The sequence below is a fragment of the Montipora foliosa genome, chromosome 4, assembly GCF_036669935.1.
Source record: "Montipora foliosa isolate CH-2021 chromosome 4, ASM3666993v2, whole genome shotgun sequence".
NCBI classification, from domain to species: domain Eukaryota; kingdom Metazoa; phylum Cnidaria; class Anthozoa; order Scleractinia; family Acroporidae; genus Montipora; species Montipora foliosa.
In genome coordinates this window covers 1,723,313-1,751,182 of record NC_090872.1, presented here as the reverse complement: position 1 = coordinate 1,751,182, position 27,870 = coordinate 1,723,313, and the positions used below count along the sequence as shown (strand labels likewise).

Below are 27,870 nucleotides of genomic sequence, written 5' to 3'. Positions count from 1 at the left end.
GCTACAACATAAAATCTCTGTGTGGCGCGAGGCATACGAGGCATGGCGTTTCAGGGAGCAGTGTTTCCGATCGTTTTCGGAGGAGTCTTGATTTTGTTTGGCTTTGGATTCTATCACAGATATAACCTTATCGTCAACACGGAAGAAAAAGAGCAGAGAAAGCAGTATAACATTCAAAAGGCGCTGGAATTTCGACGCACCGTTCAGGAGAAACTGGACGAACACATATCCAAACCCTAATTTTGTTTTTTGCTTGTTGTAAAGGGATTTTTTTACGTTTGCCATGAAACTTCTCAATTTAAACTTGTGTGGCTGGAGCTTGCCTATCTTATTATGTGATTGTTAATTGTGGATAATCAGAACACAATGGGCTAATCTGTATGGAGGGGGAAGAGACTTGTGTGCGACCTAAAAGATGCTTGTCGCGCAGTAAACGCTCTAAAGTTCAGAAATCCTCTCAAGAGGATTCTCACCCCGGAGGTACCAGAGATATTTACACAGCAGTCAGATCAAAACAAACGAACTCTTCACAACCTTGTGGAGAGGTAGTTCATTTTGAAAGTGCAGTGGCAGTGTTAGGTGTTGAAAACGAAAAAACCTCTGAAGTCGAAGTCCCGGCTGAAAACTCCAAGGCTAAAAAACATGACGCGTTTCAATTCTGTGATGATGCCGACGCTGTTGATGATGACAATTCGACTTGTTCACAATGGTACAGCAACAAGCGCAAGAGAATTAACTCTGAAGAAACAGAAGCTGCAGCCTTAAAAAGTACTATTTGTAGATTCAAAAGGGCACGCAAAGCTGTCAGCAACTTAAACCAGCCGTTGCTAGTGTTAGAGAAATGTGCATACCAAAGAAAACCTAAAATTCAAAGCAAAATGATGGAAGAAAATGCCAAGAGAAGGACAGAGACAGGAGATTTGCAAAATGCTTTTCTACAAGAAGAACAAAATAAGTTGGATTTCACAAAACAAGAAGGGAGCGAACTGAGCAATTCACAGGAGGCAAACAGTGAAAATGAGGACATAAATAATGCACACAATCAAAATAAAAATTTAGCTTTGATTAATGACCTGGGCTCCATTGTGAAGAATCAAGTGTGTCCTGTCTGTAGTCTGGAATTCTTAATAACAGAAAGCATGGATGTAGTCAATCATCACATCAACAACTGCCTTGATAATGGTGTGAATAATAGCAGCAAAAAGAATAACAGTGTATCAGAAAATGGTTTTTCCCAACCACCTGGAGAAAGTGCACACGATGATTTGTTTTTCTGTGTATTTTGTCAAAAGGATTTATCTAAAATGAATTCACAGCGTCGTGGTCAACATGTGAATAGGTGTTGTGATCAAAGCAATAAATCTGAAGACATTTCATGTACAAGTAAAGTTCAAAGTCAAAGATTAAACTTGTGGAAGTGTCCTATTTGTGGTAAAGGTTTTAAATCATCTAAGGTAAATAGCTGATTTGGTACATGCTTCAACCATTGTTTTCATTATGGTCCTAAAAGTTCTGTGCAATTCCTTACGTGCATCCCTCCCCTGTCTCTTTGAAAGTTATGTCTTTGTACATGTATGTCATATTTTTTACCCTTGTTTTGCCTCTTTCTGAGGTGTGACCCTTATACCTACTTATCCGCAGTTTGGATCCAAAAGATTAATGCTGACTTTGGTTAATTAATTACATCCTTCAGGTTTCTAGTCATTAACTACATGTAGAATACGGAGTTGGTTCAACTTATCCACTTGATGTTTTGAACGAGGACTTTACACTTTTGTTTGTTCCTTTTTGTGCCCTACTTTGACTTAGTTACCAATATCTGATATTCATTAGAAAATGAATTATTAGTAATAGCCTTGTGTACACCATGGTATCAACAAGATATTACTTGCACTGGTGCTTTTATTCCTTGTCATTGTATATTTAGCAACTATTCACTGAAGTTGATGTGGCTAGTCGCGGCGATGTAATTTATCCACCACTAGCCACCAATACTGAAGTGAATAGTTGTTTTAGTATATACTAAAACCGGGAGAGAATAAAGCACAAAAAGATGATTTTAACTCATTTATTCCTGCAAAGATTGCAACCTTTTCAGGCGCAAATTCCGCAAGCTGCTGGGGAGGTGAAAAGCTTAAGATATCCGGAGTTTGAGTAGGAAATCAGCATGTGCGTTCAACGGTATCCACTGTTTTAGTTTATACTAAAGTGTATTACGCTCACCCCTAAATTACCTCCCAAAATAACTTCTGTTTAAAATTCATGCCAAGTTCCCTTTGGTTCTCATAGACTCGGCAGTCGCATCTCAAGAAATGTGCTCAAGAATATAATGTCAGCACAAATCAGCTGCTGGAAATTATGCATCGAGAAAAACAGGAAGAAGAGACCTTGTCTGCTGCTGGAATTGACCAAAGGAGTGTATCATCTATAAATATCCAACCTGTCAGGAGTAAAAGGAAGAGAAAAGGTGTTTCAAAGAAAGAGTAAGGAAATTGAATACTTGTAATGTGGCAAATGTTAGAAGAGGTTCTCAAATATTTCAATTAAAACACTGCACCACTTTACTGGAGGGTAGGTGCTGTAAAGGTAGCAAGAGAGGAGGAACACTCTCCTCCGCAGCAAGGAGGTCACCATGGCAATCGAGCTACAGTCCACCTCCCACGGCACCCGTCAACACATCTCTGAGACCAGTGTGTGGAATGTATACTTACCCTTAAACATGGGAGGGAAGGAAGGAGGGAGGGAGGGAGGGAAAAGCAAGCGAGCAAGCAGCAAGGTGACTGAAGCCAAAGCACATGGCAATGCCCCTGCAAACCTCCTTGGAGTCCCCCAAGATACTGTATCACTGGAAAAACCACTGCATTGGCTTGTCTTTAACTTTGCCTAAATGATATTTAGCCTCATTTACTGTAAAACACTACACCGCTTTACTTAGGCGATAGATTCTGTTTCTATTTCTGTAAATGTATTGAGGCAATGCATAATCTACGCCAAACACCCTAATTATTATTATTATTATTATTATTATTATTATTTTTGTTCAGTCTGCTGTATACTCCTGAATGGGCGGGTCCAAACCATGGTCCTAGGGCACCCGTGCACTGGTGGCTCAGTTGGTTGAGCATCGGGCTGCCCTGCGGGAGGTCATGAGTTCGACAGTGGCTGGAGCAACACTCAAGGTCTTAAAATAACTGAGGAGAAAGTGCTGCCTTTGTAATTACATCTGCAAAGTGCCACTACGATGAAAACTTTGCATGTCCTTTTTTCTTTAGATTTTGAAAATAGATGTACTAAATAGGTATCATGCCAATTTTTATCTCAAAATTCCCATGGAAAGTATGATTATTGTAACGTAGTTTTTCGGTTTTCGCTGTCTGCCATTACTCGAACGGCAAATGACCGTGAGGGAGGAAAAGGGTTTGGTCTAGGTGGATCGCCTGGGGTCTGACGTCATGCGCAACGCCCAAAATAAATGTGGCTAATTTTCCATGCCGTCTATGAGATGTGAGAGATCGCCGAGTTGCTTTTTGCTGACATTATATATGTAACTCCTTGATCGGCTTGTTCGCTTTGTCAAACGCCCACGAAGCAATGCGAGTGGCAGTCTCTGTTGCAGGTGGCGCAGATGTGCCTTGTGGAATCGCATGCAGAGGCTGTGCGTTCTTTCCTTGCCGCTCTCTTGCATGTATCCTGCACTCTAGCGTTCTCTTCCGCCTTTGAAACCCCTGCTTTGACACTTTGCTCCCATGTATGTCGGTGTTTGGCGATGTCCTCCCATGTAGTGGTGTCGATTAATGGGATCGCAAGTCTCGCTTTATGACTTCTTGTAGCACAGCAGCGGTCAACCCACGCGACGGACGCCCTCCCGCAGTTCTCCCTCCAGCAGTTCTCTTATCATCATCATCATCATCATCATCATCATCATCATCATCATCATCATCATCATCATCATCATCATCATCATTATTATTGTTATTATTATTAGGTTTGTAAGAATCAGCCTTTAAGTTTAGGGAAGAAAGTCGCTAACTTCTCTGAGTGTAGTAGCCAAAGCCTTTCATCAGCTTGGGTACTTATTGAAACCACTGACTTTGAACCCATTCACTCCTCAGGCACCCCAGCATGTCCCCAGTTGATGAGTAAAATTGTCTGGCATTAGACATAGTAAAATCTGTTAAGTTTCAATCTCAGGAGTCATTGGGTTAATAATGAGTTGCCTAGTACATGTACATTCATAGATCTGTTGATTGCTGCTATTGGAATAATTTTTTAGAATATGGGAAACTTACTGACATCTGACAAGTTAAGTTACATTGTACCTCAAGTTGGGTAAATGCTCAGGGTTTTTTTTCCCAAGTGACCTTCCACAATAGCCACTATTGACAGCAGCTAGACAATTTTTCTTTCTTTATGAGGGAAAATCACGGAAAACTAAATGTAGGTGACGATAAAAGCCAAAGCAGGCAACAGGAAAACTACAAAGAAATGACTTGTAGCAAAACTTCTGATGTACAGTGTACGTACATTCTTTCTATAACAATGTAGCATCTGTAACACATGTATCATGATCTTCATTATTCAGTGAACTGGATGAGGAAACTCAGATTGCCTTGGCTTTATCAGCCTCTATGGCACCACCCCAGCCTCCCGATCCTTGCTTTAAGAAGGCTGTTAAAGGCAAAGGAAAGAGGAAAAAGGGGTAAGAGAAAATTGTCTCGGAACTGTTAATGCTGAGTTTAAATTGTGCTGTCGTTGTAGAAGTTTGTTTGTACATGTATCTACAGTATTTTCACCACGTTTTAAGGTAATTGTAAAATCAGCTATAGTCTTGGCTGTCACCTCTAGTCTTCCAGGGATGGCACTAGGATTTTTCAATCTGGGTCCTGGGACCCGCATGTTCGGCCAAATTGGGGTCCCAAGCATTTTTTGGGGGTCCCAAAATCTTGGTGACCCTCTACGAGAAAAAGAGTATGTTTTACCGGTAAATTATGAGAAAAAGAGAGTAACCAACTTGGAATTAATATTGACGCATATGCACTGGACCGGCCGACAAAGGCTTTTTCTAGAGCCGTTACATTCATGGTTCATGGTTCATTTATTTCACACTATTTAAATAACATTAACATAGAAAGAAAAGTATAGTCACAACACATGGTTACAAGATAAAATAATTACAGTACAGGTTATAAAATGTGTCTGGTGGTCAAAGTAGCGAAGACTTTCTAGTTGACCACCACCATTCCTGGACAAGAATTCTGTTAATGAAAGAGCACCCTTTCCAGGGGTTTACGCATCACTGGTTTCCTCCCTTAGGAGCAACGAACAGTGACCTCTTTTGCTATATACAAAAATTTGGTTTTATCAACGGAGTTGATAATGTAAATTGGCCACCGTACAGAGATTCTAAAAGCTGACGTTTCGAGCGTTAGCCCTTCGCTCTGACGAAGGGCTAACGCTCGAAACGTCAGCTTTTAGAATCTCTGTACGGTGGCCAATTTACATTATCAACTCCGTTGATAAAACCAAATTTTTGTATACTACTTCCCCACCGACGCAGCACCACAGTTTCTTTAGAAACTACCCCTTCATTCTTTTGCTATATAGTTGCATTCAGTGACTTGCAGAGTACATTCCTCTGAAGAAGACTGCAGAAGGCGGTCGAAAATTTAGTTTTAACCTTTTTAGATGTTTTAAACTCCATTTCTTAGAACTTCAATTATGATCACAGATCGCTCCAACAGTTTTACAAACAACAGAATATACTGACAAATCAAAGCAAGTTGTGTGACTTATTTAAGTCAGTGCCTTGCGTCCTGGGACGCATTAAAATTTCGATGATGCATTTTTTTGATTTTATTTGCGTAAAAATGCACGATTTCTGCATTAACGCGATCCCTGTCTTCTATACCGGTACCTCCCGTGATTGTGTCAACAATGTCCACAAACTGATGTTAAAGTTTATTAACACTAGAGAACTGAAAAGACGTTTGCACAAAATTACAAAGTGGTATCGTAACGAGGTAAGAACAAGTGAGATTACACTACAGACAAATTAATGTTAGGTTGCGAAGAAGAGTTAATTAATTAATTAACTCTTTAATAACCAAACAATAAATTATTGTTCCTGACATTTTTATTACAGTATTGAGAGTAATTCAATACTCACCTTTGTAACACCCACACTATTATTGTTGAATGATAATTATAATAATTGTTAATGACCAATGAATAAGTGCAAACAAGCTTGTTCGCAGGCTCTCTTCTCTCCCCCTCCGGTGCTCGTTTGGAAGGGAAGTGGAAAGGCCCTGGGAACGAAATGCTGATTCAGTACAATGGACCCAGCATTTTCGCCTTCATCTCTTCCTTATACTTTGGGATGAGCTCTTGTCTGCACTGCCTGACAACACGATCATCTACATTGTAAGTTGCCGCCCTGCCTTGTGCCGTTTCCAAGAGTTGAGTCATTTTCATACATGGAATCTGTCTTTAAGTCTCAATTTGTTTAATGTAAGTACATGTAGACATTAAATTTTATTGGATGATACTGGTTGATTGACTCCTTGTTTTATTTACACAGTGACAATGAGGTGCCTCCTTTGTTACTCAGGGATGATGAGAGTGCTCAAAGAGCTGTGGCAATAAGAGCAGCACAAGTGCTTTCCATGCAAGTATGTCTTGGTGGCTATATCTAGTGTTCTATTGATCTACTTTGCTTTGTAACATTCCTGCTACAGCAAAAAGTTGTAAAATTAATACAGTAGAACCTCCAAAATACTGGAACCTATCCAGCCTGAAAATAAAATTATACACACGTTTTTCTGACATGTATGTGAAGTGTTCCAAACTCGGTATTCTTGGTCACACCAGAGTAATTAAAGAGATCATTTAAAGAATTGTTGGGAATTTTTTTCTTTATTTAATTAAACATGGCTTTATCTACTACACAATTGCTTTACTGTGTGTCTCCTTGATGACCCAGTGACACCTGAACCGCCCTGGGGCCCGTTTCTTGAAAGTCCTGAAAACTTTTTGGCCCGAAAAGCCATTTGTAAAACTGCCAAATTCTAATTCTGGAAAGATGAATTACCGTAAGTGATTGATATTGTGATAAGTAGTTATGTAATTATTGATAGTTATGATTGGTTATTTTAATCTTGTAAATAATTTAAATAATTATGTAAATTAATTATTATTTTATAATTATTATTGTTCCTGAAAAGCCCCTTTGCGGAGGTTCAATAAAGTATGTACATGTATGTATGTGATCTGTGAAATTTGATGACCTCTCCGTTCTTGAGATACATGTAGAAACGGAATTTTGACACCCTATTAACGAGTAAAATCATCTGGCGTTAGACAGAGTAAAATCTATTAAGTCCCACTCCAAGGAGTCAATGGGTTAATAATGTTATTTGTGTTCAAGGATAATGAAGATGATGAAGATGAAATCTCCTGTACTCCTGCTCTTGCACCAAGCCGAGTTGCCGAGAATAAGGCAAACTGCTTGCCTATTCTTCCTGTTTGTGACACAGACAACAACTTTGACAGTACAAATACATCAGACAGTAAGGAAGATGGGGATGATCCTGTGGAATGCATTGAGATTGACAAAGCAGGAAGTGGCTCTGTCGAGGATATGGAGAGCAGCTTTACAGTTGACCCAGAATTTAGGAAATCATTTCTAAATTTCTTGTACAATGCTGAAGCTGAAGAAAATTCAGATGTCTCGGCCAAGGTATTGTGTATCCAATGATGATTTTTTAGCAGGTTCTTACACTTATAGTATGTTTTTATTATTTTTAAGATTACATTGTAGATTTGAAAAAGGTTCAAACTGATTGAAAAAAAAAATTATTTAAACCAAGAAGAAAATTAAACTTTATCTGCATTTTCTCATATCTCATCTCATGGTTATTCACAAAATTAATAGAGGCTTCTTGACTTTCCTACTTTCATGAACTGTATCTACACTGTACATGAAGGACAATCAGCATTTTGGCAGAGCTCTGATAATATTGTTGGGATTATGTCTAAATTTTTTTAAAACTCCCTCCTCCCCTTCCATCCCCCTCCCCTCCCCTCCCACATAAGTTAGGACGCTGTCACATGTCTCTTTCCTACTTTGAAAGAGCAACATATCTCATACAGTGTAGGCTGCCCAAGGAACTTTGGAAGCCACCCTGTCACCTGACATAATGCTGTTGTGTTTTTAGGTTCCCCGCCCCAGTCCTCTGTGGTCATTAGCAGCTCTCAAGGAACAGCCTTTCATCAAGTTCATTGTGCCAGGCCTCATTCCACCTTTGTCACCACAAAAAGAAGCAAAACGTTCTAAAAACCCAACAGGTTCTGACGCAGTAGTAATAAATGGACGTGCTGCAACTGAGGTGACTGATTCAAACATTAAAACCATGGAGGTTAGATATCTAGAACCTAGAGAGCAGGAGGAATCCACTATGCAGAAATTGATAAGGAGAGATATTAAAGGGGAGTGTGCTGAGGTGACGCCATCCCAAGCTGCTGATGTGGAAATGCTTTTGGAGCTTGTTCAAGATGATGATAGTGCATCAAATGTGTCTCTTGATTCACAACATGTCATAGCAGCTAGTGGTTTTTGTATTGACCAACATGACAGCTTGAAGGTAAAGATAAAATCAGTCTGATAGTCGAGCATCTGCAACCCAGTTATCTAAATGTCTTAACTTAGTCCTAATTTCTGTGTAAATTGATTGGAACTTGTATTTTAAAGTGATGATTCTGTAAGGTAACTTCGGTTTTTTTTGCAGTGATTAAGTCAACAATTCAGATGGGTGTATGTTGCAGGTCATTACATTTTTGTTCTATATACTAGGTTAAAATGCAACCAAACTAGGTCATTTTGTTTCAGCCTACAGCCCTAGGTTAACTTGTTTCAACCTAGATCAAGTTGTTTCAGCCTACAATTCTCGCCAAAAATCCTTGAAACACCCCTTTCCCCTTGACAGTGTTGAGACGACATTTTCCTCTTTGACTGGCTACACCAACATTGAAAAAGGGAGGGGGACGAAAACGGTGCGAGAATGTTCAAAGTGTTTCAAGGTTTTTGTCTAAGATTGTCTGAAGTGGCGGGAGTTTCTTTGAGCATGCGCAGAAGATTAAAGTGAAACTTAGAAAGTTATTGTTAGGGCAACGCGTGGGTATTATGTGTTGTTGCTGTTGTTGTGTAAATGTGCGAAGAGGATTATAACGTTAGTAAATTTTTGATTTGATAATGGCAACTTCTGAAGGAGATTATAACTGTTATGAGGAGAGTATTGAAGACACGTCAGAGGAGGAAAGTGACCAAGGAAGTGAACACTTGCAGGATAATGGATGTTCAGAAGAGCTCCATGTGGGATCGCGAGAGAGGCTTTTGCATCGCGAAGTGCGTAGCGTGTATTTAATTACTTACAGTCAAGCCAATCTTGAAAAATTTCAAACCCAGAGACTGTTTTGCTAGAACGGTGGTGGAAGCATTCAATGAGACAAGGAGCGGGTTAGCTGATATTGTGCAGTGGGTTTGTAGTCAAGAGCAGCATTCTTCAGGGGGGACGCATTATCACATGGCATTAAAGCTGTTGCATCCACACCGATGGTTGCTTGTGCGAAATTGTCTCGATGACAACCATTCCATTCAAGTGAATTTTTCGTCTGTTCACTCCAATTATTATAGCGTCTGGAGATACACAACAAAAGAAGATCCCGGGTATGTTCAGTCTATGAATCATCCAGATTTGGTCAACAGCGCCCCACCTCGAACACAAGAGGCCAGTCTGACAACAATGGAACGCGGTGGAACGAAGAGAAAAGCAAAGAAAACCAGAAAACGGAAGGCACCTCGACTCAGTATTTTCGATGTATCAAAGCTAGTCGTAGCAAAAGGAATAAAGTCCAGGCTCGAGCTTCTTGCTCTAGCCTTTCGACAGATGAAAGAGGGAAAGGAAGATTTAGCGCAATTCATCGCCAACAGAGGAAGTAAAGTTGTTGACAAGGCCATACAAGAAATGGAGGAAGCAGAGGAAAAATTAAAAAGGAAACAAATGACAAGGATGGACATACTACAAAAAGCTCTAGAAGGTCCATGTATCGCTAACTGCAATGGAGAATGGTTGGAAGTTGCAAAGGATACTCTTGCACGCAATAATTTAACAGGTGGAAGTTTTCAGAGTGCTGTGCGTGAACTACTTGAGAAAGGATACAGCAAGTACCGAAATATTCTAATCTATGGTAGTGCCAATTGTGGCAAGACCCTGTAAACCCGTTGACTGTCATCTACAATACATTTTAGTAATCCTGCTACTAGCAATTTTGCTTGGGTTGGCGCTGAATCTGCCGAGGTTATTTTTCTTAATGACTTTCGCTGGAGTCCACAGGTCTTGCCTTGGCACGATATGCTTCTTCTGTTGGAGGGGCAGACAGTTCATTTGCCAGCACCGAAGTGCCACTACGCTAAAGACATTGTCTTTGACACTGACACTCTGATATTCTGCACAGGCAAGCATGAGTTAGTGTTCATTAAGGGAGGCTGCATAGATGAACGGGAGACCGAAATGATGCGAGTAAGGTGGAAAATCTTCAATTTCTTTTCGCAGACTCCACCCGGCGAGCAAAGAAATGTTCCGCCTTGTCCAAAATGTTTCGCCAAATTAATTTTGACCCCTAACAGTAATGACAACAGTTCGGGATAAGTGTTGAACGAGTTCCCACCAAAGGATCGGCGAATCTCAGCATATTCCAATAAAAGTATTATGCAACTTTACAGTATGGCGTGATGTTGATGGAGTGTAAAGTGCAAACAAACGCTGGTAAACCGTACGGTTTACCATTAGGTTTTGCCTTTTATCGCATTCCTTAGTCATATTTCTCGGTTGAAAATCACCTTGTAGAAGACATTAGTTATAATTGAAATGAATAATTTTCAAGAACAGCCTCAATGCCATCGTGAAATTCAGCCTTTTCACAACGGTTAACCATAACATGTAATAAAATAAGATTGTCAACAGACCAACTTCTATTTTTACAGTGGTAAACCGTTGTGACCTTTACGGCACGTGATTCGACTAAGGCAAAACATGCACAGTACATAGACACTGCAGATTTCCTTTTTTGCATCTGTTGCCAAATACAAAGTAATAAATATTACATGGTAGTTCCAAACTATTATCAGGGATTATTATATAATATTCAATAGGATAATTTTGTAAATGTCAATTGCATTATATTTATCTGAAAACATAAAGATCCATACTTAATATTTTAGTCTCTGTCCTTGTGTTTCTAGTATTCGTTGTATTTGCCTGTCCTGTTCACTCTTTCCTTGAATTGCGTGAAACTCTCTCGCTCTAATTGTTCCTCAATAGCGCTGTCATGCAAGTTGTCACTGACTGATTTAAACATATTATTCTCTATTGGATTTAGATCAGGACTGCGTGGCGGTATCTTGAGCAATTTTGCGCTCACTTGTTGCAAAGCAGTCTTTGCGACTACTGAATTCTGGCTTGGGTCATTGTCTTGAATGAAGAGTCTTGTATTTCCTTTCTTTGATTCCACAAACATTTGCTCAAAAGTGTTATCAATAAAAGATGCAAAAAAAAAATTTCCCGTCATATGTTCATATTCGTGGTATAAAATAACTCCTACATTGTATGAAATCGCCACTAAAAACTTGACTACCTTCCCTCCAGACCCAACTTTACTCCCTTTCACGGTGCAAAATTGGTTGAGACCTTCAGATTTTTTGCGATAGATCCTTCCAGTAGGAGCTCGTGCTTGATCAAGCGGGTTGGTCTTGTGCGCAAAAGCACCTCCGTCCAAGTAGAAAGCAATTTTATGAGTCCATAACTCCTCGTCATACTCTTCTCTCACCTTTTTGGCAAATGCAACGTGTAAGCTCTTGTCATTGTTAGTAAGCAGCCCTTTTTTCCGGGCTTGGAGATAAAAGTACCCTTTGCTATTTAAGAATCTTCCCACAGTGTGAACTGACACATCACTTTCCGAGATGTTTGCCTCATTCATGAGTCGCTTGGCAGTAAAGGTACCTTCTGTATGCCTCAGTTTGAGAAGAGCCCTTATAAGGAGTCTCTCTTCTCTGGATGACAACTTTCTTGGCCTTCCTCTTCTTTGGTGGGCGACCTTTCCGTGAGTTTGCGAATACGTTGAAGGAGTGTTAAATTCTTTTAGCACTCGCATTACTGTTGCTGCAGATCGGTCCACTTTTGCTGCAATTTCTCGCAGAGAATACCTCCTTTCCATGTACAGAAATCTGACGAGTGTTCGTTCTTCCGCTGAGGTTTTCCTATTGTACACCATACTTGCTTTTTTTATTGAACTGTGTGACTAATCACACTTAACCTTTATGTCTGAGAAAAAAAAAATTCTCCTACCCGTGACTATTGTGGCCAGGCTGTATTCATATGTTATTTTTAGACCTAAAATAACATTTCCTATTTATTTCTACCAAAATCTAGACAATTCATATCTTTCCTAGCTTGCGTCAAACAAAAGTTACAGCAAGATCTTCCCAGCTAGCGCTGTCTTTCTGGACTATTCAAGAAAACTACTTAACAATAAATGACGTCTGATATTAACCAAATGGCTTTTTGCAAATGTTCCCATTTTGTTAATTGTTTTGGCTCAGAAATGTCTGTGAGGAGTGTTGGGGAGGGGGTGGGTATAAGGGGTATTCAAGAAGAGGGCTACCTGGAAGGTAAGGGTATGGATTTGTGAAGGAAGGGTGGGGTACTAGGACAGAGGCAATGGGAAAGATCAGGGAGGGGTAGGAGAAATAGAACGGAGAAAAGGAATGTGTCGTTCTTTCTGAGACCCCCTAAAAAACCTAAAAAAAAAAAAAAAAGAAAATAAGCCAGTTTAAAAAAATAATGTCAACTGGTTCAAAAATTTTGTACTGGTTTAAAAAAATTAAACCAGGGGAAAAATTGAACTACAACATAATTATATTTAAGCACAGTTTGTGAAGCAAATATGCACTTTTTTATTCTTGTCTAATATGGTATTGTGTAAAACAAAAGAATAATAATTATTATAGACCGTATTCATCATTGGAGGCCAAAAATTTATTCTTTTGTCTCTATGGTAATCATCCTAACTAGCCTCACTTTGAATTTTGTTCATGCTAACGAGGGTAGTGAGGATGATTAGCTTTAAGACAAAAGAATAATTATGTAGCTGCCCTTTATGAATAAGGTCTAGTGTACTGGCCGAGGAGGGCGTGACCAGTGGTAGTCCCCTGAGAGATCATGCAAAGGCACAATTTTATTACGACCAGTAAGCAACGACTAGGGAGGTGTGTTTGATTCCTGTATTGTTATTGATAAGGAATTTGAAAGCAGTGTTTTTATTTTGGGGAGAATTATTTCACATGTTTTCCTAGTATTTTGTTCAGTAATGAAGGTATCACACTATGACTATTTGATGGTGACCTTGTTGGTAATAATGTGATTTAAACAAAAAGTATGGAATACCGGTACATGTGTTATAATGCAATAATTATCAGCTTTGTATGATATCAGTAGACTTTCTTGTTGAATAGGTAAGCACAGGGTTCGTACAGAGTCTTGAATTCTTGAAAAAGTCTGAAAATTTGCAAACCAGTTTTCCAGACCAAAAAAAAAGTCTAGAAAATAATGGTAAAGTCTGGAAAAATGGTAAAAAGTCTGGAGAATTTTTTGGTTTGAAAAAACTGAAACAAGTGCTTTATTAGAATTTTTCTGGTAGTCAAATCTTATTCAAAATTTCGTCTTTGGTGAAAACATTCAATCACAGACTGAGAAGTCTCAGAGCTCTCTTATGCCAGCACTGCATCATGGTTACTTTATGTGGCAGTGCATCATGGGACAAACTATAAATTAATACGAAACTTGGGTCTGGAAAAAGAAATTAGCATTTTGGAAAAAGTCTGGAAAAAGTCTTTAATTTTGCAACCAAAAATCTGTGCGAACCCTGTAAGCAGTTTGACTCCCCATAGTACACAGCACAGGGTACATCTATTACCAGATGGTCACACATCCAGGTATTTAAAACCCATCCAACAGGCTTGACTTTGGTTTACAAACTGAAATTGGTGTTTCCCCTTGGGCAACCTGTACACTGTCACATGAAAACGAGGCAGTGTGTACCAGCCAGTCCAACATGGTGTCCAAAAGCTAAAATCATACATGGCTTCACAAACAATACCCTAGGGACATCCCATGAGAGTGACATGATCAGGATCATAATAACTTGTTTTATTACCGATATTCATTCAAAATGTATTTGAACATCAACTTTTGTCAGCCTGCTATAATTAAAAAATAATAATGTGATTATGTTGGCGGTTTGTGGCAATCAAATTTGGTGAAATACATGTACATGTATTTTGAATGAATTTATAATTTTCCATATTGTGGATTCTCTTTTATCCAGATGCTTTCCCTCTTCCTAAGAATTTAGAGGAATCCTCATTTGACTGCAATGTGATTTAGCTATGGTTTTGAAAGTACAAAATTGAGTATAGTCAGTACAGTGTTTTGGTCACCTTTCAGTTGACTGCTTATGTTTACAGGAAGTTGATTCTGTACGGGGTGGAGTTCCCAAATTGCTGCAGGATCTATCATCAATGATCAACAACTCATCTCTTAGTGATGTCATCATAAAACTGCAAGGTGGACTTGAGATGGTAGCACACAGCTTTATTCTAGCAATGAGATCCAAGACCCTTGCCCAGGTAATGTAAAACAAATCTTTCAAATAAAGCGTAGCATGTATTGTTATAATTGTAATAATTAACTGAGTGAAGCTCATTTGGCAACCAAACATTTGGCACCAGTCTTTCTCCTCTATTCATCCAATTTGGCGAACTGGAAAAAATCTCGTTGGCGAGTGGCTAAAGTGAGTGCAAATAACTAGGAATTCATAAAATATCAACGTCCAAAAAGGAGCAGAAAAGTACATTGTACAGCAAAAGGTTCCTTGATATTCTAGTTGTTTAAATTGAAACGGATTGAACAGAAACAGTGTGAATCTCAGTGTAATTTACTGCAAAAGTAGGTGTCGATTATGTAAAGAGTAGCCGATGGAATTCGCTGGTTGCCGGCTTCTAATGAAACCTCTGATAAGGGGTAAAAAAAAAACCTTGTCTGAGCATCCATGATAAGAAAATTTTATTGTCCGCTGGACAAGCACCCGCTCAGTTGATAAACCCATTTCTGTGTAAAAAGGGTCAGGTCGCACTAGTGCAAAAAGTTGTGTATTATTTACAAAAAAATCTGTCATCATAATAGTGTTTGGTTCATTAATTTTGGGCTCTACTGTAGTGCGACCCTTTTCTCCAACATTTTAAAAATGAGCAAAATGCACCAAATGTTCAAAGATGCCGCCACTTAAAATTGGCGAGCTCTAGACCTCCCCAAAATGTGACAAAATGTCAAAAAAGCTTTTAAGATTTCAACCAAAAGCACAGTAAAACAGTCTTTTCTAGTAAATTGGCACCATTCTGTGTAACAAGATGGATCTTTTTTGGCTAATACAAGATCCAGCCCTTTCTATCTGTCCTTTGGGCAAAATAGTAACATCGGACAACCAGACAGGCCATCAGTGAACGAGTTTAACAGCCAAATCTAGACCTTCAGCTCACCATACTCGTACAGCCACTGTACAGGCCTGTACAGTCCACTCGTACAGGCCTATTCTTGGATAAGGATTATAAGCCAGAGGTCCCGTCTCACAAATACCGTAAACACCGGTGTATAAGCCGCACCTTTTTGCTCAAAATTTTCGGATCAAATCGAGGATGCGGCTTATCTGCGAGAACCTCTAGACACATGCCGTAAATTTGCATAAGTTAACACGTTTAGCGAAAATTCTTAAGTCTGTGTAGACCTGTGCAGCAAATTAATAAGAACTTCATAAAACAATACCACATTGACACATTGATCATTGCTTTTGCGAGTTTGGTGGCTCCTAAAAGAGCTGTTTTTGTTTGAGCTTACACAATGATTAAGCCTTCTTCGTTAAAAGATCTTTTAACCGGTTTAACATTGCCTTTCTTGAGCAGGTGAACTTCACTCGGCAGGGAATCTCCATTCCACCACAAAGTTGTTTACAATGTTGACACATCGACAGAAATCGATCCACCACGAGCGAGAATGCCTAGTTACTAAGCTAAAACGAACCGAAACGTTCATCAGGTGTTGTTGCATGTAAATTCTAATGAGAAATGGACAGGAATGAAAAATACTGGATTAAAAATGCCAGAGAAAGATCGAATTTATGTCCTAGTCGGATTTTCATACTATTAAAAAGTCAAAAATTATAGGTAGGAGTTTTAGTATTCTCTGTTTTAAATGTTAGTGAGTTAATATGCGGGTTGACACGTGCAAGAAACTTGAAGAAACATTGCATTTACATGTAAGACATATTTGTCAAGACTCCACTTTTGATTTATTTTAATTTCTTTCAAAGTTTTTTTTTCCAAAATCTAAGTTGCTAAACTCAGGGTGTGGCTTATCTGCGAGTGTGGCTGATACGCCGGTGTTTACGGTAACTTCCATGTTCATTAGTTCCCTGTGGGACGTTAAAGAACCCACGAGAAGAGTAGGGGATGAAGTTCCCAGTGTTGTGGCTGTCCTCTGTGTGTATATGGGTGGTTGGGTATAGCAGGTCCACATCAGCTGAATAGCTGCCAAAACTTCAACCTGCTCAAACAAAATTAATAAACAACAAACAAACAAACAACCCTTGCCCAAGGATTTTCCGTGAAACATCATTGCCCGATTGCTTTCGGAGGTAAAAGGTGGTGACACGTTGTTTGACATGACCAAGTCTACTGTGTGACCCCAAATGTCCAAAATAGTGTTTTGCGGGAAAATGAAATGTTATCTCAACAAAGTCAATTTTGTCCTCCAGTGCGACACGGCCGTATTCTTTTATAGGCCTGTTGAACAATGATGGTTATGTATTTGAACTTCTGTTCTCTTAGTGCATCGTTAATGGCCTCATTTCCATTAGCTAGAATACAGAGAATCATTGGAATAATTAGCAACTATTCACCAAAGTGGAGGTGGCTAGTGGTGGATATTTACTGAGCCGCAAAGCGGCAAGGTAAATATCCACCATTAGCCACCGACACTGAGGTGAATAGTTATTTTAGTATATACTAAAACAGTGAGATAATATAGCACAAAAAGATGATTTTAACTCATTTATTCCTGCAAAGATTACAACATGTTCGGGCCCAAATTCCACATGAATTGCTCAGAGGTGAATAGCAAAGGATATCCGGAGTTTGAGCACTTTTAGTATATACTGGTACTAATGTTATTTATGTACCAGTAATATTTTGTGTGTTGGTTGCTTACAGCTGTTGACAGAGCAGAAAGCTCTTTGTGAGGAGACAGCATACAGAAAACCATGGACAGGTCACGTTTGTTTGCAGTTTGATGATGTGCGGCAATCTGTATTTGAACCTGTGTTAAGGCACATGTACACTGGTGATGTCAGCATCCCTAATGAGAATGAATTGGATGGCATTATGAAGTTAGCTGAAAGGTGAAAGTATTGCATTTAAATTAACTTTACTTAATCCTAAGAAACAAAACAGTAATATTTCTTCTGTGGAAGATATTCACTCTGTTATCTGTTCCATTTCTTTCAATTCCAGATTTAGACTGCCCTGTCTCCTGAAAGCATGCAAAGCAACTCAGGAAATGTCCACTGTCCTCTATGAGGGTGAAGATGATGATGGGATGGCTGACTTTGCAGCCACAAATTTGGACAAACTTGAAGAAAATCTTTGGCACAAAGATAATGAAGATGAACTAGATGACAATTTTCAAACCAATGAAAATCAAGATTTTGAAGATGATATTTTAAATGATGATGATATTGAGGAGATAATGATTTTTCAGACTCAGATGCTACGAAGAAAACAAAGTTTAGAGAGTGGAAATTTTAAGGAGGGGCATGAAAGGCTCACTCATAATGAAGGGTTATCACAAACAAGTGTAACCAGTAATAATTGTGGAGAAGAAGAGGCAGGAAATTCAGGTGAACTTTCATGCCGCTTAAAAGGGATTGAAATTTCTATTGGAGAAGATGGACTGTTACACAATTCAACCGAGGAGGGCAACATGTCACACCAGAAGAGTGAAAATGGGAACCAGTCACACAATTCTTACAAGAAAGACGCCCTTGTTAATCATCCTGCTGACAATGGCCATCTTTCGCTCGTCCCAATTGGAACAGTTGAATCATCACAAATTCTATCTGAGAAAGGAAAGACATCTCAAAAGCCCTATGCTTCTGCCAACTTATCACACCATAACATTGCAACAGAGACTGTGAAACATAACCCAGGTGAAGATTCGCATGGCATTTGTGGCCATGTTAAATTCAAGGAAATAGGTATTTTAAGTAAATTACATGGAACAGGAATTAGAAATGAGGAACAAAGGAAAATTGAGAAGCAAGTGTGTGGTGATGAGGACCTAAAAGCATTACCAGAATCTGAAACTGTAACATCTGCATTTAATGAAAAGCATCTTATGTTCATGTATGGTGATGATCATGTTTCTTCTCGTAGCAAAGGAACACAAAGGGAAACAACTCATAAAGAAGAGTGCTGTCCTATAAATGAGGGACTGTCCCAGAGAGAGGATCTAACTTGTATTGATAGCGAGTGGGAAGGCAACTCTAATTTGATCAATGAGTCAATAAATTTGTCAATTGAAGATCTCGAAGGGACGGATGGTGATAAAAATAGACTTGTCGAAGTGTATGAAATGCCAAAAGCTTTGTCTGACTGTCCATCTCTTGCAAATGAGGGGCATAGTCCAAGCCCCGACTTAACTCTTCTGGTAGGGGAGGAGAGGTTGGATGAAATGCATAGGTCCCCTCGGGAAGTAAATACACTTGAAGATGATGAAGTGGAAGAACCAGCTGTGGATGTTTCAATAACACTTATCAGTGATAAGGATGATGATGATGAGGTTTGTTTTTCGCATTTTCTGCTTAATTGTTTGTAGTCTGCAAAGCAATGTTTTCAGCCAAGCTTTTCTTCTGCATTTGTAGGGAGCGTTGTTTGCTTTTTGTAACTTGCCTTCACAGAATACCTCTCTTATGTGATTAACTCTCCTGGGTTCTGTGATAAATCCATGGACTTTTTTGTTAGCTTGCTTACCATTTTCATTTCCTTTGGTGTTGAACTGATTATTAATAGCAGCCAAGTGTTATTTAAAAATCCCAGAAAAAAGAAGTTTCCATGTCGTTGGAATTACTCACCCTAAAGAGCCCACCTATTTCAAGGTATACCCCAAAATGTACTTAAATTAATGGTGTTGACACTAAGCTTTAGGCGTGCACATATTGTACTTGTATGTTCTTACAATGTAAGTGAGTATTCCAGCTTGTTGTGGTCTAACAAAAAGGAATCCTGTTTGCACATTGCAGTCTCCTTATTCTTAAAAGCTGATCATTAAGTTTGTTTCCAAGAGACAAAAGGAGGTGAGAAACACATTCCCGGTCGTAAGCCCTAAAACCCACTGACTGCAAATTTTATTTTTCCTCTATTGTATACGAGCAGTGCTTCCAAAGGACAGAATTTCTTCCCCTTATGAAGTGCAGGAAGATATTCATTTATAATGTAAACTAATTAATTGGCTATTTTTCTTTTTGTTTTTAGGCAAGTGATGTCTCTTCTCCAAAAACAAACCTTGCCATTGTGCTGGAAACACCTCGGATTTCAAGAAGCTTACATCAAAGGAAGTCTTCATCAACGAACACTTTTAGTGAAGAGAATGATGAGGATGGTGATGTTAGTTTTATTGGTTCCTCTCCTTCCAAGACACGCAAAAAATTGGAGGAGGAAGCCACTAAATATTTGTTTGAGTTAAAAGAACGAGTTATGCATGGCAAGGGCAAAAAACAAGGAAAAGCAAAGATCAAGAAAAATGGAAAACATACATCGCCATCAAAAAAGCAGTCGCCTCGTTGCAGACAGGAAAACGAGGGTGCAACGTCTCAGTCATTAAGTGATATTACGACTTCCCCAAGGGTATTTACTCCACAGGGTTCTTCGCCAGTGGGCCACTCCCCTCACTTGGGTGGTAACTCACCAATGTTAGAATCTCCAATTGATTTTGGAAAGTGTATTTCTCCTATATGGGAACAGGAACAGGAACAGGAGGGCTCTGCACCTGACTACTTTACAGCTAAGCAGTCTTCTCCTCAATCACCTGTTTTTGTTCAACTGGACTCGGCCATGCAGTCATCTGGAATTCAAAGGAAAGAAAAAGGTGACTGTGTAAGTCAACACATGGCTGACTTTGCTGGAGATGTTTGCAGAAATTCTTACATTGACTTTGCAAAAAGTGTGGGTCGTCAAGATTCTGTTGATGTTGAAGTGGTGGATAACTGTGCTGACGAAACTGAAGGAGATTTTGATAGATCATTGGCCATGTCTTTTCAGGATGTCATATCTCCCCCAGTCCCTTCGCCAGACTTCATATTTGTAGAACCCCTTTCGCACCCTGCTTCTCCTTCCCTGGCCACTTCTCCTCAAACATCAGTGGATCCTGTTGTTGCTTATTGTAAGTCCCCAGTGTCAGAGAGCATGTCGGGTGACTATCCACAGGCAAATTCGCCTATGTCCCCCTCAGTTTGTTCATTTAGCTCACATTATGCTGATACTAGTCTGAAAATTACCAAGGGAGAGTGCGTGAAGAAGCTGGAATTAAAACAGAGTGTAAATAACAAAGAAAGTGTTAAATTCGCAACTTTTGATCCAGACATACCTTTAATGGAGAGAATTAGGGCGGCTCGTAAAGCTGACCAAAACATTTGTCTTCTTACAAATGGTGAAGACAGCAGTGACAATAGCATTGATTCAGTTGTTGAAGAGTTTGAATGTTATGATGATGGTGGCTACAATGTTGACATAATGGAATTGAAGAACCTTGAAAATTGTGTGGAGGATTTGAACTTGGAAAGAAACTTGGAGAAGGAAGAAATATCTGATTCAAAAGTGACTAATCTTTCACATGATAATAAAGGTACAAAGAATGGTGTTAGAAAGATGATTCCAAATCATCAGAGAAAGGAGAAGTTCAGTAATGGTCACAAAAAAGTGAGCATCCCAAAGAAACAGGGACAAGAGATTGAAAGTCACTTACAAAAGCCACCAGGGCCAACAGTCAGTCAACCATTGACACCCATGCCTATGTACCATGAAATGGACACGCCCACATTAAAGGTACAGAGCACCGTATAAATTTTAAGGGTGATTACAAATTTTAAAAAAAATTCAATTGGAATGTTAAGTTTTAAACTTTTTGCTAAGCCCACTAAAAAATGTCCCCTTTCAACCCATTAACTCCAGATCCTGAGAGTGAGATATATCGATTTTACTCTGGCAAACGCCAGACAACGTTTCTCTCTGAGTGGGGGCACTTCAAGTGTGAATGGGTTAAAAAGCTAGTTCAATTTTTCTAGACCAAAATACTTGTTCCTTCCGATTTTCCAATTTGTTTACTTATTTTCCAGAATGTCTCTCAAAAATTGGCATTCAATAGTTTTGCTTACCATTTCAGCAAAACAAGGCTCCACACGTTTATTTTTTGCTTTTAAAAAGAGCTTGATGGTATTAATAAACAGGGGTGTGTTAAAATTTTAAGTACATTGAGGTTTCTGTGGGTGCAAATTTAGAGTGGTGCGGGGCTTGCTAAACCAGAAAAGTTTTGAAGTGGAATGCTGGGTTTGAAGGCTGTTGTTATGAGAGGAGTAAACCGTACTGCAATCAAACTGCAATACTAGGCACTACTTTTTGCTTTATTATTGAAATAACCAAAGAAAAATGTCATTTTTGGTCTTCACTAGACCATGCTGGAAAATGGTAGGTTAACTGCATACAGCATAGCATCACAAAATGTGAATGATAAAAAGATTTTCTAGTTCCTAGAAATCATTGAAATCCAGTGGAGAGTTACCCCTGATTATAGGAAATTAACGCTTGTGTCAATAAGCACGATTTGTTTAATATTGAACGGAAATTTGCTTATTGCTGTCATTGTAACATTAATTGGCTGTAGAACTTCAAAATGCAAACAATGATCGTGCAATTGTCCCTAGACGTATCCGCTAAGCGGAGGAATCTGGTCACTTTGAGCGTTCTTCAGTGTCCATGATACCGAAATGCAAGCAAACGGACAGAAAATGCGTTTCAAGTACAGTAAACGATTCACTAATGTGAAAGATTGATGCGAAATAAAGTGCGCGAATAAAATCTGTTTGACTAGGTATCAAGAATGTCTGGAGTGTGTCTCAGATTTGGGGGGAAAATAATGGTAATTAAGATCGCGAAATTGAAGTACTACTGAATAGGCTAGTTTTGAATTGTGCAGCAACAAAAGAACAGAGTCGAGGTTCAGGGGAATAATTTGCATTTTCCTTTGTTTTGAAGAAAACAAAATGCTAATTATTCCCCTGAACCTCGACTCCGTTCTTTTGTTGCTGCACAATTCGAAACTTGCCTATTAACAGCGCTAAAATTAACGTTAACATAAATTAACACGACTTAAATTAACGCTGTCATCTGTTGTTGGTCTTTTTTGTACAGAATGAGCTGCACAACTTTGGAGTACGTCCTCTTCCCAAGAAAAAGATGATCTTAAAGCTGAAAGAAATTTATGATTATACTCATCAAGGTACAGTAAATTGTTAACAAATACTGACCTCAGCTGACAGTTTCTTCCCGTAAATCTGCATATTAAACCTCTCATTCTGATGGGGTTTTCCATTGACGAGTACTGTAAAAATTATCTGGTATTAAACTGAGTAAAATCTGTAAATGACCATCTTAGAAGGCAAAGGATTAAATTAAGTCTTTTCTTTGGATTTGTATAATTTCTTTTTTTAATTCATTAAATTTTTGTTCTCACTGGTGTATGTACATGTATTGTTTGAGAAAGAAAAAATAGACTGCACTAAAAAAAGTTTATGAACTTCCATTTTGTGCAGAGCGCATTTCTCAAAGGAATGGCCCTTCCGAAGACAAAAATATGGTACATTTAGCTTCCTTTCATCTGATCTCTTTAACAGCGATTCCACCTTATCAGGAAAGTAAAAATGAACCAGTGTCACATCCTCCTGATTCCCTGACATCCACGAATGTGGATTCCCATGATGGTGAGGAACTTGAAGGCAGTGGAACAGCTAGCAGTGATGATAGGTCAGAGTTTGAACTAATATTTCAAAAACGGATGCGAGTGTTTTACCGAGGTTTCCAAACACGAGAAAACTGATGGATAAAACACGAAGCACGAGTTTTTGAAATGGCTTCTCAATCGGCGCCTAATTGCAAAAAAAGGAAATAAAAGAACAAAAGAAAGCAAAAATCACATAAGCATGTGATTTTTGCTTTCTTTTGCTTAATCAGCGCACAGTTTGTGATGATAATGTCCTTGTTTTTCACAACTGAAGCTTGTTTATTTCAAGTAGCCACAATTTGCATTCAGTGGCGTCCATCTAGTTCCGAAACATGGACGGGTTAGCTGAGGATGAATTTTGCCGGTTTCGACGGCCCAAAAGTGTGCAAGAAGTATATTTTTGCTTGTACAGTCCAAACCTAAAAGGGGGCAAACAATAGAAGTAATAAAGTTTTGTTTAAGTTGTGTATTGCTTTTTCTAATTGATTTCCAAACACACGTGTTTGGATATCCAAACACGCTGTTTTTTACCGCGGTAGCAAGGTGCATCCATGTGACCTAAATGCGGGCACGTAATTGGTTTATCACTTGATGAATTATAAATGAGTTTGAGAAGGAACGGGTAGTTAATATTTCAATTAAAGTTTAATATTGATTTTAATCTAGCACCACCATCCTTTTGTAGATACAGAAGTTGTTCTTCTTATTCAAGCCACAGAGCATGACAACTGCAGTTATTGTAATAATAGTACTGGTACTTGCAAATGACTTTAATAAAGATAAACTATTTAAAAGTGCATGTAAAAACATAGGCAGCCCAAGCTCGTGTCACTACAGACAGCCGTTGAGAATTTAAACGCGTTATAAGACTTTGTATGGGAAATCAAATACCGTCGATTATAAAGCCTAAAAAATGCTCAATTTAACTTTCATTCAATAAAGTGAATAAAAATGACTCACCTCTGGTGTATTCTTGTGCCTTTTGGAGGTTATTACACCGTTTCGGGAATTCTGTGTTTTCAGTGTTTTCAATGTTCTAAGACGAAGTCAAGGCTGCACACTACGATTCCGACCGTTGTCAGCTCAGAGGCGGTTTGCGACTCGAAAATCCATCCCAGCCAAGATTTTTTCACGCAAAGCTAAAGCCACATCATTTGCGAACCTCCGAGAATGTTTCGTCGTTAAAAAACCCCACGCACTTGGCTGGAAATGAGCATTTTCTGCTTCGATTTCCACGATAGCTAATGAATTTAACTGCTTATGATCACCGACGAGGACACGGAGCTTGGGTCCGAGGTCAAATCAACTCCACCCGATGAGGTATTACAACACTTACCCCATCCCCACCGCGGCTTATCGTAACAGCTCCATGGTTACGAGAAGCCGCTGTGGGGATGGGGTAAGTGTTGTAATGACTTTACCTCATCGGGTGGAGTTAATTTGACCTCGGACCCAAGCTCCGTGTCTTCACGGGTCATCAGTTGCAGTTAAATTCATCAGCTATCGTGGAAATCGAAGCAGAAAATACTCATTTCCAGCCAAGTGTGTGGGGTTTTTTTACGATGAAACATTCACGGAGGTTCGCAAATGATGTGGCTTTAGCTTTGCGTGAAAAATCTTGGCTGGGATGGATTTTCGAGTCGCAAACCGCCTCTGAGCTGACAACGGTCGGAATTGTAGTGTGCAGCCTTGACTTCGTCTTAGAACATTGAAAACACTGAAAACACAGAATTCCCGAAACGGTGTAATAAGCTCCAAAAGGCACAAGAATACACCAGAGGCGAGTCATTTTTATTCACTTTATTGAATGAAAGTTAAATTGAGCATTTTTTAGGCTTTATAATCGACGGTATTTGATTTCCCATACAAAGTCTTATAACGCGTTTAAATTCTCAACGGCTGTCTGTAGTGACGCGAGCTTGGGCTGCCTATGGTAAAAATACGGCTTTCGCGGACACACGTAAACCAGTGGCCATCTACGAAATCAGCAACCTCAACGGTAACACTGAACCCCGATTTGTTGCTTCCAATGATCTGAGCACCTGGTAGAAGATAAGTAATTTGATAGTTTAGTTTTTTTACAATTAACGAAAAACGTTGGCATATTGTGTTTCAGTGGTGAGGGGGATACAGAGTTTGGAGACTGCACTATTATGATTGAAGACGAGGCTGTTACCGCCTCACAACAGGTAGGAAACATTGGTTTGGAAATTCGCTGTGATCTTAATGAGCAGGATTACGAAGAAATTCACTCATTTCAAGTTAGGTTCACCTTGTATGGAAACCGTAGTCTACAAAATCACAAACAAATGTTGCACTCTAAGATTTCAATCAATTAGCTTATAGGACCAGCAAGTTCTAACTTAGACTATAGCGTAATATAATAATCATTTTACCTCCAGAGCATCCTAAGAAAAGAGTCGCTTCAAGTAGATAAAATAATGCTTTCCTTTTCTGCCGTTTCTTTCTTTAAACTTTTCAACAATGAACAACCTTCACAGTACAAATTATTGGCCAAAACGAAAATTACTTGGAACACGAGTTTGTTAAGCACTGGCTGAACTTTTTAAAATATAATCAGCCCAAATAGTGACCCCACAAAAGAGAAAGACATTCCACTGGTTTTCACTTCTGTAATTGCATATGTCAGCATTAGTCAGTCATCAGGAAATCAAGATCCTTCTTCCATTAAGTTCTCCATCGATCCCTGCAGGAACCTTTCATCAAATTAACTTTGCTTGTAATTCACTTCATTTGATTGACATTGTAAACAATTTTCATTTGTAAAAATCATTTGTTCCTAATAAACAAATGGAAAGAGGAATTACCAGCCAAAGGAGCATATATAGGAACCGCGAATGCTTGTTTCATAATCCGGCACAGCACAAATAGAGATCTTTAGATTGTAAAGACGAGGACGACTACGAGTACGATATTTTCTCAAAGAACAAGTGTGAGCGCGCGCAAACCAGCGTCATTTTGGCGGGAAAAACGTGATACGGTCGTCTTTTTAGTACGAGGTTTTTGCAAACATGTTGTGTCAAAACAAGTCAACAACAGGGTAGCAGTTTTGGCATTTTTCGATCAGCAAAAAGGCTCAGTTACCAGCAAGACGAATAACTGAACAACCTACACTGCTAACGAAGAGTAAGATTAATCGTTCGGGTTATAATTTTTCTAAGTCTTTTCGCTAAAAACGGGCAGTCAAATAGGCCATTTCCGAGTTCATGTCTGCCTTCTCTTCAAAACGAGTCTTAAGTGCGAAGTATTTGTGATGGTAATTAGTTCTACTTTACATATGAATGAAAACTAATTATCATAACAAAAACTTCGCACTTAGACTCGCTTTGAAGAGGAGGCAGACATGAACTCGGAAATGGCCTATTTCGTACTCGTTCTCGTCCTCGTCCTAGAATCTAAAGGTTCCTATTATGAATCCCACTGTTACCCAACCGAAGGAGAGGATAAGTAGGGCTTGCTGCATTAACAAGAGTTCTTCTCTTTTTATGGCTTTTGGTCCCTTTGCAGGTTAATAACTGGAACTTAAAAGAGAGACTTACAAGTTATATCCAAAGTAACCCTGAGATGTACAAAAAAATACTGAAGTTTCAGGTACTTTTGGCCTTTGCAAGTTGATATGTTTAAGGTAGACTGCTGAAGTCGCTTCCAAGTCAGTCGAGCATCCAGCTTTAGTCACGCAAGCGAGCCGAAAAGGCGAGGGGAGAATGGGGGAGAGAAGGCTCGACTGAGTTAGAAGGGACTGCTAGCAGTCTAATGTTTAAGGTTACATGACACATCAACTGTGATGTTTGAAGAGTTCGTAAGAAGGTCTTTCGGTTTGTTGTTGAAAAAAATGTTCTTGGCGGACACGATTTTGTTGTGCTGCACTTGGTCATTTTTCTGCTTCCTTTGCCAAATATGAGAGGCAAAAACAGTTTTGTAATGGCAATTTCCTGAACGTTCTACCAGCTGCTTGCATTGTCATTGGATTCTGATCAGTTTACTGTATTGTTAGCGTCTGTTTTGCTTGAAACATTCAGCGATAGCTAAGTTGTTGAGCAACGTTTTGATGACTCCTTGTCATCATTCTCAAGCTATTTCAATTATTAAGTCGATGAGATATGTATACATGAAAGGGGTATGAAAATGTCATGGTATGGGTTAGGTAAAATAAAGCAAGTCTGTTGTCTTGTAAAGAGTTTGGCACGAACGGAATGTGATTGCATGGTTAAGTCTGGGTTGCATTTTCCTGATGTACAGCATCTTTTGCATCAAACAGTCCAGCTTGTGCACCATTTCTTTGGAATAATAAACTGACCTTGTAAATTGGAAACATGCGGCCTATTGTCGTCTTTCAAGTATTTTATTCCCAATGGCAGAAGAGTATTTGTGTTCAGTGACCGCATTGAAAGAAGCGCCAGCTAGGATGCGTACCTATAACACAACCTGCATGACACAGATTACGTTAGAATTCAAAGACAACCGGAGTGCTGGTTGACATGGGAGCTTTGGCCTCCACCACTTTGATTTCGTCAATAATTGTCGTTCTTGTTGTTAAACCCGGTTGAACTGCTTATGGGTTAAGGTTAGGAGTGGGAAGTATCAGAGTTTCCCTGAGTAACCATCTACAGGGTATAACAATTTCATCTCAGTCATCCCT

The 27,870-nt window shown here is 39.2% G+C and overlaps 1 protein-coding gene across 1 annotated transcript; it reads left to right on the top strand.

Annotated features, from left to right (window-relative positions):
• The first annotated feature begins 19 nt into the window (after positions 1 to 19).
• LOC137999496 (structure-specific endonuclease subunit SLX4-like) lies at positions 20 to 27,313 on the top strand. The gene is made up of 14 exons (XM_068845266.1): positions 20 to 1,454; positions 2,290 to 2,483; positions 4,583 to 4,699; positions 6,578 to 6,668; positions 7,424 to 7,735; positions 8,214 to 8,639; positions 14,576 to 14,737; positions 17,372 to 17,559; positions 17,672 to 18,998; positions 19,691 to 21,259; positions 22,622 to 22,709; positions 23,104 to 23,233; positions 25,327 to 25,399; positions 26,739 to 27,313. Exons 1-14 carry the CDS (start codon positions 381 to 383, stop codon positions 26,844 to 26,846), a joined length of 5,859 nt encoding a protein of 1,952 aa, XP_068701367.1. The 5' UTR covers positions 20 to 380; the 3' UTR covers positions 26,847 to 27,313.
• The last annotated feature ends 557 nt before the right edge of the window (positions 27,314 to 27,870 follow it).

Coding starts and splice junctions, on each gene's coding strand:
- LOC137999496 (XM_068845266.1), top strand. CDS start 381: ATGGAGGGGGAAGAGACTTGTGTGCGACCTAAAAGATGCTTGTCGCGC. Junction 4,700..6,577: donor AAAGGAAAGAGGAAAAAGGG/GTAAGAGAAAAT, acceptor TTATTTACACAG/TGACAATGAGGTGCCTCCTT. Junction 22,710..23,103: donor TTATGATTATACTCATCAAG/GTACAGTAAATT, acceptor TCTCTTTAACAG/CGATTCCACCTTATCAGGAA.